The sequence below is a fragment of the Cuculus canorus genome, chromosome 4, assembly GCF_017976375.1.
Source record: "Cuculus canorus isolate bCucCan1 chromosome 4, bCucCan1.pri, whole genome shotgun sequence".
Classification (NCBI taxonomy): Eukaryota; Metazoa; Chordata; class Aves; order Cuculiformes; family Cuculidae; genus Cuculus; species Cuculus canorus.
In genome coordinates this window covers 49,103,766-49,124,117 of record NC_071404.1, presented here as the reverse complement: position 1 = coordinate 49,124,117, position 20,352 = coordinate 49,103,766, and the positions used below count along the sequence as shown (strand labels likewise).

The 20,352-nt window shown below is 36.1% G+C and overlaps 1 protein-coding gene across 9 annotated transcripts in view; it reads right to left on the bottom strand.

Annotated features, from left to right (window-relative positions):
• Positions 1–20,352, bottom strand: part of CCSER1 (coiled-coil serine rich protein 1) — a 695,806-nt gene that overhangs the window by 526,034 nt on the left and 149,420 nt on the right. For all 9 annotated transcript variants that reach the window (XM_054065343.1, XM_054065342.1, XM_054065341.1 and 6 more), the window contains one exon: positions 16,696–16,789. In XM_054065343.1, the coding sequence (XP_053921318.1) occupies positions 16,696–16,789 (94 nt within the window). The remainder of the gene's footprint in view (positions 1–16,695; positions 16,790–20,352) is intronic.

Genomic DNA, 20,352 nt, shown 5'->3' with positions numbered 1-20,352 from the left:
ACTGTAGGATATATTATAGTACTTGGAGTACTAGTATGTAAACACCTGTGAAATAAAGAATAGAATATTTCCCAACAGGATATTTATGTAAGAGATAAAGACCTACAACAAATAGAATAACTATCTTGCAAAGAATTATATAGACAACCTGTGGCACAGATAGTAGACCCCAGATTTCTTGAATCAAGGCTACATACTTTTCCTGTAAACTCTATGATTTATTTCTGCTTGTCCAGAGTAGGGCTGTAATTCCATTACAGTTTCTGGGAAGACCATAAAACATACCAGAAAATAAGTTGTTCAGAACACAAAAGATATATAAGTGGAAATCTAGTGCTGGTTTAATTTGGGATATTTATCAAATAAAACTAGTCTAAAAATATATTCACTCTCATTTGTTAATGTTTACACAGCCTCTACCAGTATCCAGTTTAAAATAAGAATAAAAAGCCCAAACTAACACGAAAAAAATTCTCCCCTATTATTTCCTTTTTTCCTCCTCAAAACCCAGAAATCCCACAATCACACCTACATTTTTTTGTGTCAGTATAATTGTTGATTTCTGGACCAGATGTACTACAGGGAATTCACAAACCTGCACGCTGCAGGTGAATGCTAGATGCACTGTTAGAACTTCTCTGAATTACAAGAAAGATATATGAAATCTCACATTACCAGACAGTTTCCTACTGGGTACAAATGAAGAGGAACACAAACCAGTCACTCTCTTCAAAGGCAATGGAAGTCAATTCCCTGACCTGACTCACTAGTCATCTATTTAGAATAATGGTACTGTACTAAATTATACTTCCCAACGATATTTTGCATCCATTAGTTTTAGTAACATACTACATCTCTAGTGCAAACCTGCACTAGAAGAAATGAAACTGTGAAATTTAAGTTATGTTCAGCCTCCTCCATTTCATCAGCTGTAAATCAACTCTAACATCATAAAAGTACCAGGCAAAAGGCCAAGGAGGATTGTCCGATGCAATAATACGATTAAGCAGTTTTGCATTTTATAACTGGAGCAAAATTAGGTCTTCACCAATCTATTTGCTAAGAATACTTTTAAAAGCAAAGCACAGTTCTGTATTTATTTGGAAACTTAAATGAAGTTCCTAACACAAATATTTCTTTGAAGTTGATATGTTTATAAAATTATAGAGAGAGAGAACATAAAACATTTGTTGCTGTTCTTCAAGCTTATATGCACCTATGAAAGTTTATCCCTACCTTATAACACAAGATTTCCTTTTGCCAAAAAAGCTGGAAAAAAATCATCTAACAAATTTATTGAATGCTATGCTCCCTTCCAAACTATTCGCTAAATACTCAGCAAGTGCCGCAGAGCTTCAAGAGATCTCTAGATCACAAGCACAAAATCTCTTTTGCTACGTTAACAGGAAAAGAAAATTTGTTCTTTGAAGATGAATTAAATTCAAGGTTACTTCTTCATTAGAAACTCTAAATAGCTCTCACACTGTCCATGAGAACTCTGTTTTTAAAACATCTGCTATGTCACCTTCAGAACATGTGAACCGCTCTTCTTCCCATTTTCAAGTGACAAACTGTTGAGGTAATAATCAACAGTGACTCAGGAGCATCTCTTTACCACCACTTCAAGAATCAGAAAAATAAATAAGAAGTTTTAAGTATTTTCAACATGCAAGAGTTCTTGTTTCTGTATTGTTATCTCACACAAATACACTTAAATCGTCTCAGGATAGTCTATACCTAACCTACATTATTTTGGCATCTATTCATATCCTATTTACTGCATGTATGCACTGTATCAGATAAAGAAAATACAGACAGTACGTCGATTTAAATCAAACTGTAACATCTAACACTCGAACAGTGAATGTTCCGTAAACCACTTCAACCAGTGTGCAAGACCTACACAAGTGTTTTGATCACACAGTACCTAACCGGAAGGGTAAGGACTAGAGGTTAAAGCACGTAATGTCACAGACCACATACACAAGTAGGCACTAAGATGCCATCAAAACTCAGTAAATCCAGACTCCACTTGTTGAAAGAAAATTGTAATTTAATTCTACAACACACCAGCTTTTTCAAAATAAACTAATTTCTATCTTTCACTAGGTTTTTACTTGCTTTTCCCAGTGGAGGTATTCTAGATGATCATATAGGTCACGTTAGAGAGGGAAAACGCTGTAGAAATCCTGTGCTCAAAAAAACTTTATGCGTGGAAGAGAAGAAAGCAGGAATATAGTTTTAGTCACCTACTGGGAAAATTTATTGGAAAATATACGCTCAAGATACAGAATCCAGAAACAAAACTGAGAGATCACAGTCTTTGGGTTAGGTAAAAAAAAAAAATCAAATACTCATGTTAAGAATCTCCTATTCAGATTAATTTAGTTATGTGAGTACCTACATATGTGAGCAAGGCTGCCAAGAAGGACAAAGGTTCTGTTCAGGAGAAACTTGGACAGTGGCACTTTCTAGGCTGACCTGAAGCAATTTCGGTGGAAATTACTACAAAAATAATTGACATAGGGCACAACAACTACTTCTATTAGATACACATTATTCATGTACTATATTTACATAAGAGAAACAACATTTATTTAAGAAAAGAGACAGTGAGGGACCTAGACTGTTTCTAGTTTATTAAAGAACTAATCTCAAATCACTTCTTAAACAGTAGTCTAGTGGATTAAAAGGCATGCTGAGATTTTAAACGAACCTCACCTAAATGAACCTTGAATAAGTTATTTTTGCTGTGGGTTTTCTTCACACCCCCCTTACATAATCGTTTAAGGTCTACTCAGACTACTGAGTGTAGAAAATTGGTACTTAACAAAAAAAAAAAAATCTGTTTAAAGAAAATATTTATTAGGAGTAAACTCCTCATATTACCTGCTTCTGCGCTGCTTGGATCATTAAGAATGAGTTAGGAATTATGACCTTGTTGTTTCAGGAAATCGGATGGACTAAGCCTCAATAGCAAGAAGCACCTTCTGACAGATTTTTTGCTTGAAAGATATTAACATCTTCATTTAAATAAGCATATTGCGCTTTGCTACTAACTCTAGTTTTCCTTGAATTATAAAGAAAAAAAATCATAGTATCTTCAAATCTTTTTCTTTCATATCCACGCCTAGAAAACCCATTAAACTGAACAGCTAGACAGCATCCTCAAATTTATTTTAGGAAAAATAATCATTACTTATTTAATAGTATGACCTATTGTTCCTCTAGACTATGCTGCTACCAGTACCACAATTCAGAAGAAACTAGTCCATATATTAGCTATTTTTAACTATACATTTCCTCACCTAGGCTATACATTTTAGCCTTATACCGTATCTGTCAGCAATATTGTACTTACACAAACTTTTAGCCAGAACAAAATTATAGTTAAGGCAAATGTGACTGAATAGCTAGGAAAATTCAGTCTCACAGGGGGCACTAGATGAGCCGAGTCCAAGCTCCCAGGACCAAGGTCGCTTATGAATGAGCTTAAATCTGAAGTGTATGATCCCACTGACTTCTGTGGAGATAGTTATGTGCCTTAGGCTAAATACAAGCTTGATGCCTCACCGAGATGCTTTCACAGCAATTTTTTGAAGTAGCAAACAATTCCTGCTTCCCAAAGGAAAGCTGCCTTTCTTCTAAGTACTCTTTGATACACTGGTAATTTATTTCCAACAAACATGCACATATACAAATGAGTAAGGACATAGAGGGATCTGAATCTATAATGAACTTAAAAAAGAAGAAATCAAAGGGATAAATGGTAAATGCAAAACATGCTGAATCATCCTTGATACAGATAGGAATTTGCATAGAACAGTAAATGCAGTGACCTAGATCCTGATGAGATATCAAAATTTCAAATATATTTTTGCAGCAATAAATATAGGGACAATTCATCCCCACACAGAATTAGAAAGTAGGCTGATCTCCAAGGAGTTCTGCCAACTTCAGAATGCCTAACCTATCATTTGTAAATACAACTAGCGTTATTAAATAATCATGGCGATTTTATTCTACTACATACGAAACAAAAGAGTCTATTGGGAGATGGCATTCTCCATTATTATATCAGTAAAATCTGGTAAACTTAACTAATGTCTCAGTTTTGTGGACTTGTAAGCTTGGATGCAAGCAAGATTTACCATTTTTGACCTACAATTTCGAAACACACTGTTACTTGAAATCAGGAACTAACTGAAGGTTTGAAAGGTACAGGCTGTCTGTATTGTATCTCAGTATGGGACTTGTGCAAGAGTGTATAGCAGAAAGAAGCCCATCAAAATATATTTCCTTAATAGAAAACAAACAGTATGAGGTCAAGAGAAGGACAAAAGAAAAAGTAAGATTTTTTTTTTTGCACACCACCTCTAAAATGAGCTGAATCTGCAAAAGAAGTAACTGGTTTTATAGGCTAGAGTTGCAATAATAATAAAAAATTCAAATATCTTCTAAGATAACATAGGTTCCTGCATATTCCAGGAAAGCACAGAAACTTATGAGGAAAGAACAGAGATAAGACATGTGACTTGGAGGGAAGGGGAAGCAAAACAACCTCATTTGCATTTATGAAGAAAGTTACAAAATTGAAACCGTCTTCTTTTACTTGCAGTTACAAAGTCTTAGGAATTATCACACTGGAAGAAAGCAGACCATTTTCTGTCATCTCCCTGGCCTCGCTACATTCCCTTTGCTACTCTTCTAGCACCTGTCACTGAGCTGATTCAATGGTTATTCCTGTATATCAAGAGAAGAAATCTTCAGGAGCTTTTCTTGCAGGTTAGATAAGAGTGCAGGCTTTTGTGAGATTAAGCATCCCATGTTAACACAGCTCTCTATCACTTCTTACCCATACGCTGTGTTTACTGTGGGGAACAAGAGGAGCAGCGCGTACAGCAAGCTTTTATTATGGAGAGCCCCTGTTTATGAACCTTGCAGCCTGAAGAATGCATTCCTCAATGTCATTCAACTTGTTGATTTCTTTTCGGAAGTAAGGGACAGAATAATACTTCTGCTGGTATCTGAAAGCTGGGAGAGTTTGGAAAATTCTCTTAAGCCGCCTGCCATATATCATTCTAAACTAAATTTAAAGCAACATCATTCCAAACTATGTTATTTTTTCCAGAAGCTAAAGGCAAGATTTTACCACTCCATTTTTCATTCCTACCTCTATTTATTTATTTTCCCTTTTCTATTTACCCCTACTATTTACTACCTGTGATAACTGAGAGTCAAAAGATCATGGTATGAGATTCCACAAAAAGGCAATGCCTTTTGCCTGCTGGACTGCTTCTGCAGCTAAAATCACCCCTTTCAGACACACAGTGATAAAGTTACCAGGTTTTTCTTGGTTTTCTTTTCTTTTTCTTGTGAGTAACACTACACAGCTCTGTACAGCCCATATGTGAATAGACACACGCTGTATTTGCGAACTGAGAGTCTTTGATTGAAAAATCCTCAGAACCAGGAGCTGTTTGCATTCAATCTAATACATACTGACGATAAGATGGTTAAGCAAAGCACCTATGTCATTCTAGGCTAAAAAACATAATTTACAAGTAGAATGTCATGTCAGTAATGTTATATTAAGAAGCATAAAGAATAACTTTTCCTGAACCCTCAATCCTGCAAAAATCTCCAAATGTAGTCAAATTAAAGACTAAGTAGGGAAGAAAACAATGAAATTGGACCTTAGAAATAGAGTTATTCCATGTTTTATTCATGGAGAAAATATATTAGAAGTACAGAGGCTTGTCAAAACTATTTTCTGTGAAATTAACAGTTTGAGGAAAAAGCACAAAAATATTACAACATAACTGTACTTCCATTTTATCTACTGTTTGCTTTTCTACTTCCAAATAAGTGTATTTTTACAGTAGATTTCTTTTTTTTAATAAAGAAAAACTTCTGTGAGAAAAAAAATTTGTCAGATCGGGAAGATCTTCAACAGGTTTGTCATGTTGCCTGGCTTTTGACATTCTGCAAAATTATAAGTCATTACAATGAAGAGAAGTTTACTATCAACAGTTTCAGTTTTTTTCATGTTGGTTTCTCAGGCCCCAGGGCCTATGGTTTCCTTAACCTTTGCAGAGACACTACTTTAATTCTTTCTTCTTAAAAAATACGTGCTGTGTTTGCAGGACTGGAAACATTTAGAGAAAGGGAAAACAAGTGTGTTATCCACCCTGCAACCAAAAAGCAGTAGCCTCATTTACTATCAATTTTCTGTTTTATTTCTCACCTTTCCAGATTCAGTAGTTATTGTGTTACAAACAAAACCTGGCACTCGTTCTCAAAAGTTGGGGGTGAGGTATTAAAACACCCAAAACCTTGAAACATCTCAAAAAATGCCTTTGGTTTGTAAGGTACGTTTTACATACACACTTCTACTAGGTACATACACCCCACTTTCAACACGTACACACAGCACCGTGGCCTGAGGGGATGCTGCACAGGGACGTCGGCTCTGGAGCTGGGAGTATCCCTCCTGCCCAGCCGTGGGAGCTCTATTAGAAGGTCTGTGCTCCAGTGTGAATGATGCTGCTGCCGCTTGTCCATTTGCAGCTTGGACCAGTAGCAAAAATGACTTTCATATATCCCAAAAACACACAGACACGTATAGGACACAGATATGGCGAGACACACAGACTGACGCAGACAAGGCACTGCCTACAACTGCCCCTACATACAGGACTTGTATAAAAACACAAGCACAGCCAGCCAGGTGCCCTCCTCCTCTTGGGTTGGTGAAGACTAAAGGTCACTACTGCCTCCTCACTCTCTGGATTCACACGCACATTCATGGATCCATGTCTGCCCAGCACCCCGGCCCACATCCCAGCCTCTCTTATGACAATCCTGTTTTAGCAACTGCCTATTTCATTCGCACCTTAAGTGATCCCCACAAACACTTTCTACATACTAAACGTAAATTAAATGACGATTCCACAGAGACATCAGAAATCTGCATCAAAGAACCCAGATCAACCCAGAAGAATAAGATTCAAGTTTTAACTACCAGACTACTCTTCCTTTCTTTAGTTAAGAGTGAAGCTACAGAGATCGCAGAGACAAATACTTCAAAATGTCAAAAGTCATCACTAACTCACACTTTCTGGACACACACAGTTTCAGTCTGACCTTGAAGTAGGATTATTGCAGAAGTTGTATGGAAGGTGCAGATTTTTTTAAATTGAGTTATAGCTGCTCCACAGAACTGTTGCTCTTAGTCCCTAAGTGTCTTGGTTGTAGCCATGGAAAACTGAGAAGAAATAGCATGTTCTTCTCAAGTTCTCATCACATTTCAAGTTTGGCAAGACATCCAGTCCAGATCTTTGTAAACTCACAAAGCAGGACAGAAAAGCAGCACTTGGCACGCTACTTAAACTTTGCCATCTAAAAATGCAGAATTACTTTAAATAGGACGATATGCTTTGATTTGTCATAATGTTTATCATTGCATTTATTTTCTGCCTGCAGATACTATTAAAGATGATGTTTCATCTCAATGTATGTATAAAATCAAAGGAATGAAGAAAGGCACTATGCCTAATTTAATTACTGTCCTGGTTCTTTCAGCAAAGCCTACCAATATGCATAAGGATTTGTAACTAAATTTCACACCGTAATTATGAAGGAGCAGGAAATTAAGGTAAAGACTCCGATTCTAATTGGTCCATGATAACCATACAAATGCATCTCATCCTAAGTATTCTTTCATGACCCTGGAGTTCAGGACACTGCTCTTTTGCCCTTCTTGTCTATTTATGAAGGAAAAAACTCTTGGCATCTAAATTATGGCTGTGATGTTCTGTGATGCCAATTTTCTAACAGCTCCAGTTAAGTAAATAGGATTTATATGTACATATCACTAATAAAACTTTCATCAACCAGAAAGAAATCTAACTTATACCCACCATTTTAACACACCAGTCTTTCACCCCTCTTCACACCAAAAAAAAGAGCTAAAACCACTAATTTTCTCAGGAAACTGAGCATTTTCCTTGATCCAATGAGAACACAGAGCACAGGCCAATTATCTATAATATCTCATGTATTCTAAGGGAAGCACAGCTGGAAGCTAGAGTTACATGGCTCCTGTGGCTCATGAATCAGGCTCGTTCGCAACTCAAAGTTTCATGTAGCATACACTAAAAGAGTTTTAGGATAAAGTTAAATGAGTAGCAGCTCTCTGTTGTGGAGTTTTTTCTTCAATTAAAATTTGAATAAGATTTCACTGTTCATTTGCATAAATAGCAGAACAGAAACTGGAGTCTCAATTCCATACTACTTTTCCAGAATATGGACCAGTGTGCTTGAGGACTAACTTTGTATTAGCCTCTGATTTCTGTTTAGTTTCATTCCATGTTAATATTAACTTCTCTAGTCATTATTCTTCTCCTCACTTTCAGTAAGTTAAGCTTCAACAATCCTAATAAAAAGCTTAGCCACAAGTGTGCACTGGCTATTTTTCACTAACATATATATGCTCTTTTCATTTGATAATGTTACGTATTCTTTCCTTGCAAAGCCTGCAAAATCCCTTTCCGTCATGCCCAGTGTTCCTTCAGACACTGTAGATATGGTTAGAGACTACAGATGATGACAAGTTTTATTTCATTTCCTTGGAGACCTTAAGTTACTCCATTAATGTGTCAGATGTATCAAACAATATGTAGCTTAGTAGAACAGGCCATTCCGAGATACAAAAATACCCATTTCTAACTTTCCTAGCTATGGAGAAAGCAGTTGCCTGTGAGGCTCCACTCCATACTTCAATGCCATGCTGGAAGTCAGATGTACCTGTGAAATCAGGTCGGCCACAGTGCTGTACTCCCTTCATGACAAGAAGTTTAAGAGAGGAATAGCAGGCATTTATTCAGTTAGTCTTTTTCCCTTGTGCAATTAAAAACTACCATGAACTTCCCCTTTTAATTGTCATTAGGACATCTATATAGTGGTGTGATCAATGTAGTTAAGTCACATATCCATTTTTGTTAACGTTTATTATAACTATTGTTCAGTTTTTTATTATGTTATTGTCTAAAATCGGTAATGACAACTCAAGATGTTACTGAGGTAAGTAACCTATGAACCTTCTTCTTGGCAGAGGCATAGAGCTCTGTTACTTTACCATCACAATCTTTACTTTGCCCCTTTTGAGTTTTTGCAATGGTGGTCTTAACAATATGAGATACCATCTACCCAGATAACAGCAGTGCTAGTGCCAGAGCTCGCTGCCCACGTTGGCCTCCATAGAAACTGATGTCAACTCCAGGCTCTGACCAGAGCCACCCTTTGGCTGCCTGAGGACTGGCCTCCAAGCCAAAGGCGCGCTGCAACGCCCCTGCTTCAGAAATGCTAACATCTGATACTTTTATTTTCAGTGAATCCCAGCTGATTCACCAAAGCCGAGGAGCTGGCTTTTGGTGTTTCGCTGCCAGAACAAGTAGTATGATTTATAAATACATTCTATTTTTCTATTCCCTTTATTAGATGTCAGAATTTTTTTCACATTTCAAAAGCAAGCAAATTCATTTCTGTTCTACAGTTTGTAACTACCTGTTGTCAATGACCCACTACCAGCACTGAATTATTCTGTGCTTTTTCTTTAAGAGCATTTTTATTTCTCCCACTCCTGGTCAAAAGAAAAAACAAAACACCAAAGAGGTTTCATCTAATTCAGCACTCCTACCTTCTATTAAAAAATTAATTAAAAAAAAATAGCCTATTTAATTAATAGACACAGGAGGAGCTCCAAACTCACCACAGAATTTTCACACAGCTTGTTCATCACATTCAAAATAACTCAGCAACCACCCAATTAATATCAACGGGTCATTACACCCAGTTTCGCTGGGTACTAATGGCAACTGACCTGCAGGCTATCTGGATTTAAAAGAAATATAATAAAAATTCCTGACTTTTTCTTTCTAAAAAACAAGTTCACTGTGTTTTTGTTGGTGACACTGATAATGTAATTATGGTATTAAAGATCATAATCTGATATAATGGCTGTAATTTGATATTTAAATAAGCATGTGTAAGTAGTGCATCCATCTCAAAAAACGAAAGTATTTCTGCCTTGCTCTCCAAAGTTTACAAAACCCAAACACTAATCTGTCAAATTAATTATTTTAAACTAAAAAACCAAATATTTGTGTTGTGATAGAATATTCTAGTTCAACACACTATGTTTTGGATCTCAGTAATGTGCACTAAACAAAATCTACCTAATACAAAGACATGACAGAAGTTAAAAGTCCAGTTTCCAAGAACTTCACTGAGATGTGCCTCTCCCTGCTCATTACTGACAGAGCTAAGCACACACCATTCCAAAACATTACATTTTAAACATAAAGATCATATATTTAATAATTATTTTCTACTTTTTACTAGGTATACATGAACGAGTGTTAAATCGTAAGACTGATACTACTACATCAGATCTTCACATGCTCATTCCTCTCAGTTTCAGTAACACAAAGCTATAACAAGAAAAGGCCATTCTTTCTCAATAACCCCTAATAGAATAAAATATATATATATAGTGCACATAAGAACCATTGCCACCACGTCAAAAGTCATTTTGTCAAGTCATTTATACTCTTTTTCATTCATAAACTTTGAGCAAGGACCAAATAATGTATTACCACATACACAGAATTAAGCACACACTTAGAAAGTTTCTAACAGAGATGGTCTAAAGTCAGGTTTGAAGAAGATGCACCCCATTTCTGAAAGTGCTTGTTTCTTAAGAGTTGAACAACATTTAAAGGGGTGTTAAAGCACTCTTTCATATTTCTACTTTCAATTCATTTTTTCCAGCAAATAAGACAAATAATTTAATTTCTGAAATAAGCTGAGTGAAACATCTATGCTTTACATGTACAGTGGATTACTGCTTTCCAGGTGCGGCTGAGGCATTGAATCCAAAAGGGCCAAAGACAAATCTCTTCTAAAAATTACAGCAAACTACATTATTCAAAACTCTTCCTCATGCATTGAAGTAACAACATGATAGATGCAGCAGGACAGTATGGGTACACAGGTAATTAATATCGCACTTTTGAATAGTCACCATTTAGTGTGCAGCCTCATGTAGAGGTGACACACGCATGAGCTTAACATTCATTACTACAAGCAGTGCCCCCGCCTTTAGTCAGACCACTGCTACAAATCCCACCCAAACACAGACAGCTTTGTAGAAAGATGCAATGGCATTGGTTTTATGATACCTATGGCAAATAGTTAAGAAATTACAAAAGCCCTACATAAATATGCCTTTGTGAACTTCTAGAAAAGGCTACTATTTACTGCAGTCATAATTTAACGACAGCACTACCCATACAAAGCCGCGTTTGGTTTTTCAATAGGCTGTAGTACAACACACGTTTACAACTAACTTACACTAATGTGCATTACTTCAATAAATTCCCCACTGCTTACATCAGTGAATATAAAGGTATTCCTTATATACTTGAGTAATCAATAGTTGGACTCAACTAAGTCATGTTTCACCAGGGGAAAGGAAAATGAATGAGGTTAAATTAATGCTGTCACTTTCTATAAACTGGCACTGGTTTCCCGCCAAACAAACCACTAACTTCATTAATTTACAACAGGAAATCAACACTGTAGCATACTTTAAAAGTCTAATTTGCTTAGAGTAATAAAAAGGTACTCACAAAGCTTATCATGTATGTCATATTATGCTTAGTTTTAAACATTCCAGCTTAAGAACATGTCATGCCCCGGATCCACCAGCTACACACTCATGGCCAGGCCTTCTTCCAACCTGCACAGTTGAAAGAAGGGGGTTCATTCATCTGTGTGGCGATCCGGAGGCCAGCAAGGTCCCTCTCAGGGTGAAATCAAAAAAACCAAAATTTATTCTGGCTTCACCCAAAGTAAACAGACCAAAAAAATTCGGGTTCACAGCTGAGATAAGGAGATGCAACTTCCCAGAGGTGCAGAAAAACAGATTTCAGTCTGATCAGATTATAATGTGATCCCTGAACACAGACAAGGTCATCCGGATTTGATCTGACACGAGTATCAGTCAAGAAAACACTGTAAGGGAGATGAGAGAGAGAGAGACGGCACCATGAATCAGAGACGGGGTCCTCAGACAATGCAGATGTTTAAGACAGACAAAATGGTAAAATCAGTCTTTACAGAACGGCATGCAAAAATCTTGGCAAATGAAGTTGATTAATATTTTGCATTTGTATGCAGTAGAGCTCTCCACTCACCAACTACTATATAAATATTATTTCATTAAATCTCAAAGCAATTGTGTTAGGTGAGATAATAAAATGTCTCTGTATTACATTCCTTATCTAGGCAATGTAGCTTTTAAAACAGAAACAAAAGTAGTAAATTAATGCTCTCTCTCTTATGGAGAGAAGGTCAAAAATGAGGGAATTCCAGACTCCTAAATACAAACCAAGACTATTAGGACATAGAAACCTACATTCAAAGTAGAATTATTTACATGAGGTTTGCAATGGTATGGGTAGAGAAAGTTAGGGATATTTTTCTAATTTTTTAAGTATTCATCAGGGTTCACACTGCCTTTTTGCAGGAACCCTATTTCATGAGGATGCTGCAATCAGTTCATTATGGAAAGCTGAGAGGATAGAACAGAAACAAAAATGAAAATCAAGCTGCACTAATACATTAAAAAAATAACAAACAATGAAAGAGGTAAGAGATCTTTATCTCTTTCTCCTTTTTAGCTTTGTATTTTAATTAATACAGTGTTCCACTTTCTGGAACAATGTCTGCTTGCTTGCCAATCGGCTCCAAGCTCCTCTTTTAAAACTCACTCCTTAATACTCATTTCTCCCAGAAATCTTTCCAATAAAATCTTATTTTCTATTCATAAATGGTCACTAAAATTATGGTAGATCAATACAATACAATTATACAATAGAAAGTAAAAAAAAAAAAAATCCTCACCCTAGTAAATACTATTCTTTTCAACCACAGCAGCTAAAAGTAAAAGCCATCCTAACTCAGGCCTTAACAAACAAGAGTCTAAAAATCTGAGGTTCCTAATGGCAGTTAAGAGATTTTCTCAATTTGCCTAATAGCAACCAGCCCATCAACTTCATTTATGAACTGTGTCATTACACTTCAGAATTGCTGTGTTTCAATGATACAGCTTGCTCTATACAGCCCCCTGACCAAGGAAGAGTTTGTGATAGTGAAGTCAAAGATGTGATGTTGGCCCTCCTATTTGCATAATTTGTCATTTTAGATATTTTTGTAGGCTGTTGAAGAATACAAACTTGCCTGATTCATTAGTTATCTCTCCATAACAACCGAAGAACTCAATTATTTTCTAAATACACCTCTGCATATTTCAACATATTTGTTAAAATACTGAACAGAGCTTCTCTTGAAACATTTTCTCCATTGTAATTCCTTATAAAGAGCCAAAGCAGGGTACAAGTGAATTGTAATATGCCTCTAGGACTCATGGCCTTAGCCAAAAAAATGCCATAATCATCATCAGTATGTAGAACATCAACAGTATTTTTTTTTTTGCACTACAAATAGTCACAGTAGTGTTGATAACTTTGACTTCCAGAACATTTTAAGGTTTAAGTAACATTTTGTGCCATATTTTTATTCTCATAAACATCTTCATTTTGATAATAGATCTAGAAGCACATTCATTAACTCCCAATTAACTTCAGTACAAAATGTGTGACTGTCAGACACACAGACCCCATTTCAACTATTAGAGAAACAGAAGGAACTTGTTAGGAATGAAACAAATACAAATGCTACAAAACTACTTAAACATGTAAAGCCGATTTAACACAGGACTGAATCCTATATATAACAATAGACAGCACGTACCAACAGAGAAGAGGAGGTTCACAAATCTGCATGTCTGTGATTGTCTTGAATGATTTTTGGAGAAGCAAGCCAAAGGTAAACAATCAAGACCACAGTCTTAAAGAAGCCTTTACAAAGAGCCCAACAAACCAGCTACTAGCAAATACTCCAGAAAATTTACTCTTGTCTTCAGGCTGGTCACATGCTGAAAGAATTAAATAGCACCTTGGTTTTATTCATACTCGATTAGAATAACAAATTCTACCATAACAATACTGGCTCATCCTCAGTCTATAATCCTCATGTTTATGAAGGGGACAAGATCAAAGATCTTTTACAAAACATATTGCTTCCCAATTATCTGTAATCACTTATGTGTGGATGCCTAGAAATATGAATACTTCCAATCTGATGAGCTTACTAAACTTCTCCATGAAAGAAGAAGTTCCCCATTGAACTAGTTGTATATCTTAAACATTACCATTTGATTCCTTCTGTTTAAACAAAAAAAAAAAATAGTATTTGATAACATATTTTAATTGTAGAATTTTAGAAGAATTCTATTTAGGTATGAATAGAGAGGCCTATTGGAGAAAACAAGCAAGTCCAAAAGTGGAAACAGTGAATGGATTGATTTAGAATTACTAAAAACAATTTTTAGTTGAAAAGTCTTAAATCTTGGAAGTAGGTCAAGGTTTAATATAACAATCAGAAAAGCAACTTCTCAAAAATGTTTAGATGTTAATATCTACCTCTAGGATTCTATTTACTTTAGTGGTATGTGAATGCCAAAAGACTCTGAAAATCCAGCTTGTTACCTCAATATCTTAACATGAATCAGGACAATAACTTAAAATCAACCATATATAACCATTTTGTGCAGATTCTAACCCAGAATGAAGACAGCAGCTTTATTTGGTGAAATTGTGTAAACTTATACTGGCTCTATGCTTTCAACTCTTGCTTCCAACTGAAGCACTTTTTGAAGATTCAAAATCAACGGTGACAACCAGGCAAATCCTCCTTTTTTTCAGCTAGACTCACCACCAAACAAATAAATCAAAGAGCAAATATTAATAAGATAAACACCCTTGTGTTTAAAGGCGATGTGTATACCGCAATGTGTCTCTATATTACTGCTCAGAATAGAAATGGTCATCATTGTTCAAAGAGCAATGCAGAATTTTCTCTTTTAAAAGCATCTCATTTGCTCTAGACAATAAGGCAAGAGTAGAAAGATTATGTATCATAACACATCTCCATCTTAATTATGTTTCTAATAAATATAGTACCATTTAAACATTAGGATCTTAGCTGCTCCAGAAGCTGCTACAAATCTTTAAAACAATTTACTGGACATAACTTTTCCATCACTGTTACTTCAATACTTCATAAAAATAAAAAGGAGGAAAACACAGGTGAGGTCAAGTGCAACACCTTAGGAAAGTTTATTTACAGAAAATGGTTCTGCCAGCTATTTTGTTTCTAACACATCCAGGGAATGAACAAGTTTATACACTACAATGTCTTATAAAAAGTAATAATTAGCTTTGAAGTTTTTTGACCCAAGTTTCTTCACCCATGAATTGACTTTCTGTAACCAGTTGATAGCATTATTCAGTGCTGAAAAGGCCATTATTCAGTTAGAAAAGGCCTTTTTCTGTGCATTTAATTAGTTGGATATTAGCTCCCAGTAATTTAGGAAACTAGAACTGTGCACATACTGCTACTACAACCCTCCATACTCTCTGGCTACTTTGCTTTCTATGAAATCAAACAGAACATATATTCTATCCTAAAAGCAGATATGCAAGCAGGTTTAAAAAGCATAATACCTCAGTTAAGTAGAATTATCATAGCGATAATTTATATATATTCACAGAATTATCACACACACAACATTTGAAACAGAAGTCCAATTCAAGTGGTTTATCTGTAACCACTGCTAAATCTGCATCAAAGGAGGAACTAGAACTGAAGATGACACACACCCCCACTTCCACACAAGTCAGCATGAATGTGCACTATAAGTACCTGTGTGGGTGGCTGAAGAAAGAATGCTCAGAAAATAGCAGGTAAAAGAGGACGAGAATTACTCTTGCTTAAAAGCACGTCACTGCCATAACAGAATATCACAACAGAGTACAAAACTCGGTGCTATACCTGTGATCAAGTACAATTCTCACATATGTTTTACGTATCTCCAAACCCTGAGGATCTAGTAGGACTTTCCCTGTTCATGGACAAGGCCATAACACTGTCCCATGTCACAGTCAAAGGAAATGCATGATTCCTCACTGCAGGTGCCATGACCTACCAAGATTCTATTATAAAATCATTATGAACACACCATGAGTTGGTCCTGGTTATTGTTATTAAACAAGGTAGTTCAGCAATGCCTTAGTCAACCATGAGAGAGGGTCAAGTTACACTCATATCTCAAGTCAAACCTTTTTTATCCAAAGCACACTATTGTGGCATACACAAAATAGGATCACAATTATATCAGTAATTGTCTTTTTGGTAACTGTCTGGGGTATGCAGCAGTCATTTTAAGTATCTAAAAAACCAAATGGGTCTGCCATTTATGCTAGAATTCTTCTGTAGCTGTAAAAATCTCTTCCATTTCATAACCAACCATACAGAGTCTAAATGCAGAGTAAAGAGTATCTTTCTCTCAAACAGCAAGCACAGAAACAATACTACAAAACACACACTGTTCTTCCCCTTCCAAGAAAATGACCATTTTACTTCCAAGTAATCATACTGAATGCATTTACTTTAAATTTCTAGCATAATTATACCTCCCTGAAGTTATTCAGTATTTATCTGGCTTACCAGAACGATGGTGGTGATGTTCTTCAGTGAATTCCAAGTCAAGCATTAGGTCATCTTCATCCAGCTCACAGGAACCCAAGTTATTCAAAACATCCTAGTATATATTGGAAAAAATAAAAAAAGTGGCATTCAGGCAAATGTGTTGACCCAGCTGCTCCGCGCATAATAATGAGCATAATAATGAGCAATTACAAGTAGGAACCACACAAAATTTTTCTACTAATATCGGAGAAATTGTATGAAACAACTGTTCAAGCAGAAAAACGTTTGTCACCATTCTCCATTTTTACAGGACCTTGAATGCTTAACACAAAAAAAAAAAAACAAGTACAAGTAATACTACCTATATAAATCTAGATGGTTTTATGTCTTTCCAAGATTAATCTTAACTTTTTATGAAGCATAAAAATGTTATATTTAGCACAACATAAAAGTATCAGTAGTTTTCATTAAATTTTGAAATTCTAAGCACTGCCTGCCCTTACCAATATCCTCTGAAGAGAGATTTATTGTTCTATTTATCCAATGTACAATAAAACACAAATGCAGGATAAACAGGAAATTCAGGCACCAATGATCAATTAATGAATTTTTAAGTATTAAAGTGGGTTGTAAAGGCTTACATGGACAGAGTAGAAAGCCTGACTATGAAGTGTAACTGCTTAGGTCCCCATTCCCTTTTTGTGATTAATTTTGTTTGCCAAGTTTTAACCACGGACAAATAAGGCACATTTATACAATGCATCCTATATAAAGTCAAAAAGAAGTGGGAGGGCTACAATCAAAAGAGAGCAAAACAGTAGCTATTTCGCACTACATTCTTCACTACAGAATTAGCTTCTCGGAAAATAAAATTATTAGTTATGTCACAGATAGACACCTTTACTCTGTAAGCACTGACTACAGCAATATCACTGTTTTAGTTTCATTCAGGGTCATGAAATGGCATTCATCTCAGCCTTTGCAAAGCCCTGTCTGGACAACAAGTGCCTACAGCCAGACACAGGAATGACAATCAGTCTTGGTAGCAAACCACCAATGGAGAACAGAGCCAGACGCAGGTGGCCTTGAAATGCCTCACCTCTCCACCATACAGGGAGAAACAGCAGCAGAGAGAGGGCAACCCACACCAGGACAGTTCACTTTGCTGTTCCCCATTGCTACGCACACCATGGACAACTCTGGCAAATTACAAGGTGATTGTTTCACTCTAGTCCCCACCAACCTAAAGTTGCTACACTCAATGGATTAAGAGAAATATTCATTCTGAATTGTCTTCCCCTGTATATTTTACTCTATGGTCAAACATTTACGATTAGTGAGATAAAAAAAAGACAGTGATTTAAACTAAGAGGAAATAACTAGTATCACATACTGTCAGGTACAGGTTCTGCTGCATTTCTTTTAACCTGATAATATCATGATTTTCTCCACAGTCATGACATCTAACCAAAAATAATTCATGCACTCTCCAGCTGACATTTTGCTTGCAAATCTACAAGTGCTTAATTCTTCAATCCATTCACAGGCAAACCAGTCAATAGATCCTGCATGAGATGCTTGCACCCCATATGTCTCACACGCTCCCAACATAAATGTAACCCAGAGAACACGGGAATACAGTGTAAAAGAGGCCAGGTGACTGTCTCAAAGCAAAGAAATATAACAGCAGCATTAACAGCATACAATAAACTAGCAAAAGCCCTCCCTGACCTCTATTCCAACTATATTTTTTTGTCTTCCTTCTAATTTTCAAATTATTTTCCCTCAGTAATAGTTGCCAATTCTTACTCAAACTTACAATGTACACTTTTTCATCCCTTAATTAGTAAATATTTCTTCAAATTCTGTTTTCATAAACAACATGCAGGCAATACAAGGACTTTTTCTAGCATTTTTTCCCTGACTTACCATCAACACAAGAAAATGTCTTCTGAGATACAGAACTTACATGTAGAAGCCGTCACTATATTTATAGATGGCGAAAGTGACAACTATCAAGTGCAGAGACCTCCCAATAAGCAATGAGCAGCATTGTAAAGAAGGAAAGTATACATCACATGAACATTACAATACCCTTAAGTACACATCTTATACCCTCTATCTTAACTACTATAACAAGTCTTTGTCACAGTGACTGTTTCTTGCCCTCATGCTGACAAAATGCAGACGTTCAATAATCAAATTATTACTATACAGTACAAAAGCATAAAAATGAAACATGAAAATGTTATACGCAGATGCATTATATCATGCTACCATACCTCATACTTAGGTAGACAAACTTTTCTAGTTGGAATTTGCCTCAACACATAACAAACCCAAACTAAAACTAGTTCACTGACAAAAAGAAAAAAGTAAAGAAAAAGCATTCTGTATTAAACAAAGGTGGGAAACACACATTGCTCAATGTTACAGATAACCTAAAACTTATATAACTTTTGAATCACTGTTGGAGCTAGTGAAACACTGAAGATAGAAAATCTCATTTAGGGCTTATCTATATCCTTTAGAAGCTAAATATCTTTCCAAATAGTAGCAGCAAGACACTTCTAAGATTTGTTCTCTGTTCTTTTTCACAAATTCCAAGAGCACTGCCTGACATGATGAAGTATCTTCAGTCCAACTGTTATTACCAGCTGCATTTCAGAAGAAGAATCATTTATAATGGCAAGTTAAGAGCAGATGAACACAAGAAAATGATATCTAAACAAAGGAAAAGTTTGAGTGATTTTGTTTCCTTCTTAAATTTAGATGCTATTATGCACTCAAGCTCCATCAAAGGGTACATTAAACTGGTCAGACAATTTACAGCAGCCTTGTACATAAATTGTTTTATTAACATGAAAAACATTTTGGTGACAAAGTCCAGAAGAACAATCCCTGCAAATTTTAAGCAACAGCTAAAACTTTTTCATGTCAGTTGAGGCAAAAGGCAAAAAGGTTGAAATACACAGCTTTGTTGTCTACCTTAAAATTATCATCTATATTACAGCTGATCAACTGAATCCGTATTGATATTAATGCTAAGCATACTTTGATGAGGCCTATCACTAATAATCAGCATGATTTCATACTAATTGAGCGTTTCCTACATTTTGTGCAGTAACTTATGTGTGGTCTGAAATCTTGGAAGACTGCCTGCAGAAGTGTAGTGATTCACAGCTTCCATCAAAAACAAATTCTACTTGATTTGAGGAAAGCAAACAAACACAAACATAACCACAGCTTTCTAAACGGAAGGATGGACCAAAAAGAAAAACGTTGCATACAACTCTCCACCTGCATATTATTTCCTTTCAGTAAATTCTTTGCTTACAGTAACCTTTGAAACAGAGGCAAATTGTGCTCCATCTGTCCTCTCTTTCCTGTGAGCGTACCCTGCCCCTCACAGCAACATCTCTGCTTGTCCACCTGAGCAAAGGGCTCCCAGCTGCCTTCCCAATGCACCTGCAATCCCCTCGTCTTCCCTTCTCTACAGTCTCTTCAACTTTACCAACAACCGTAGGCAAAGAAAAGCTCTGCCAGGTTTATTCTTCTCTGAAGCACCTCTTCCAGGGAAACAGTCTCCTTATTTGTCCCGGAGTTTACACGTTTTTTATAAAGAGGCAAATCACAGAACTGGGAAAAACAAATTACAGCAGCTACTGTCCATCA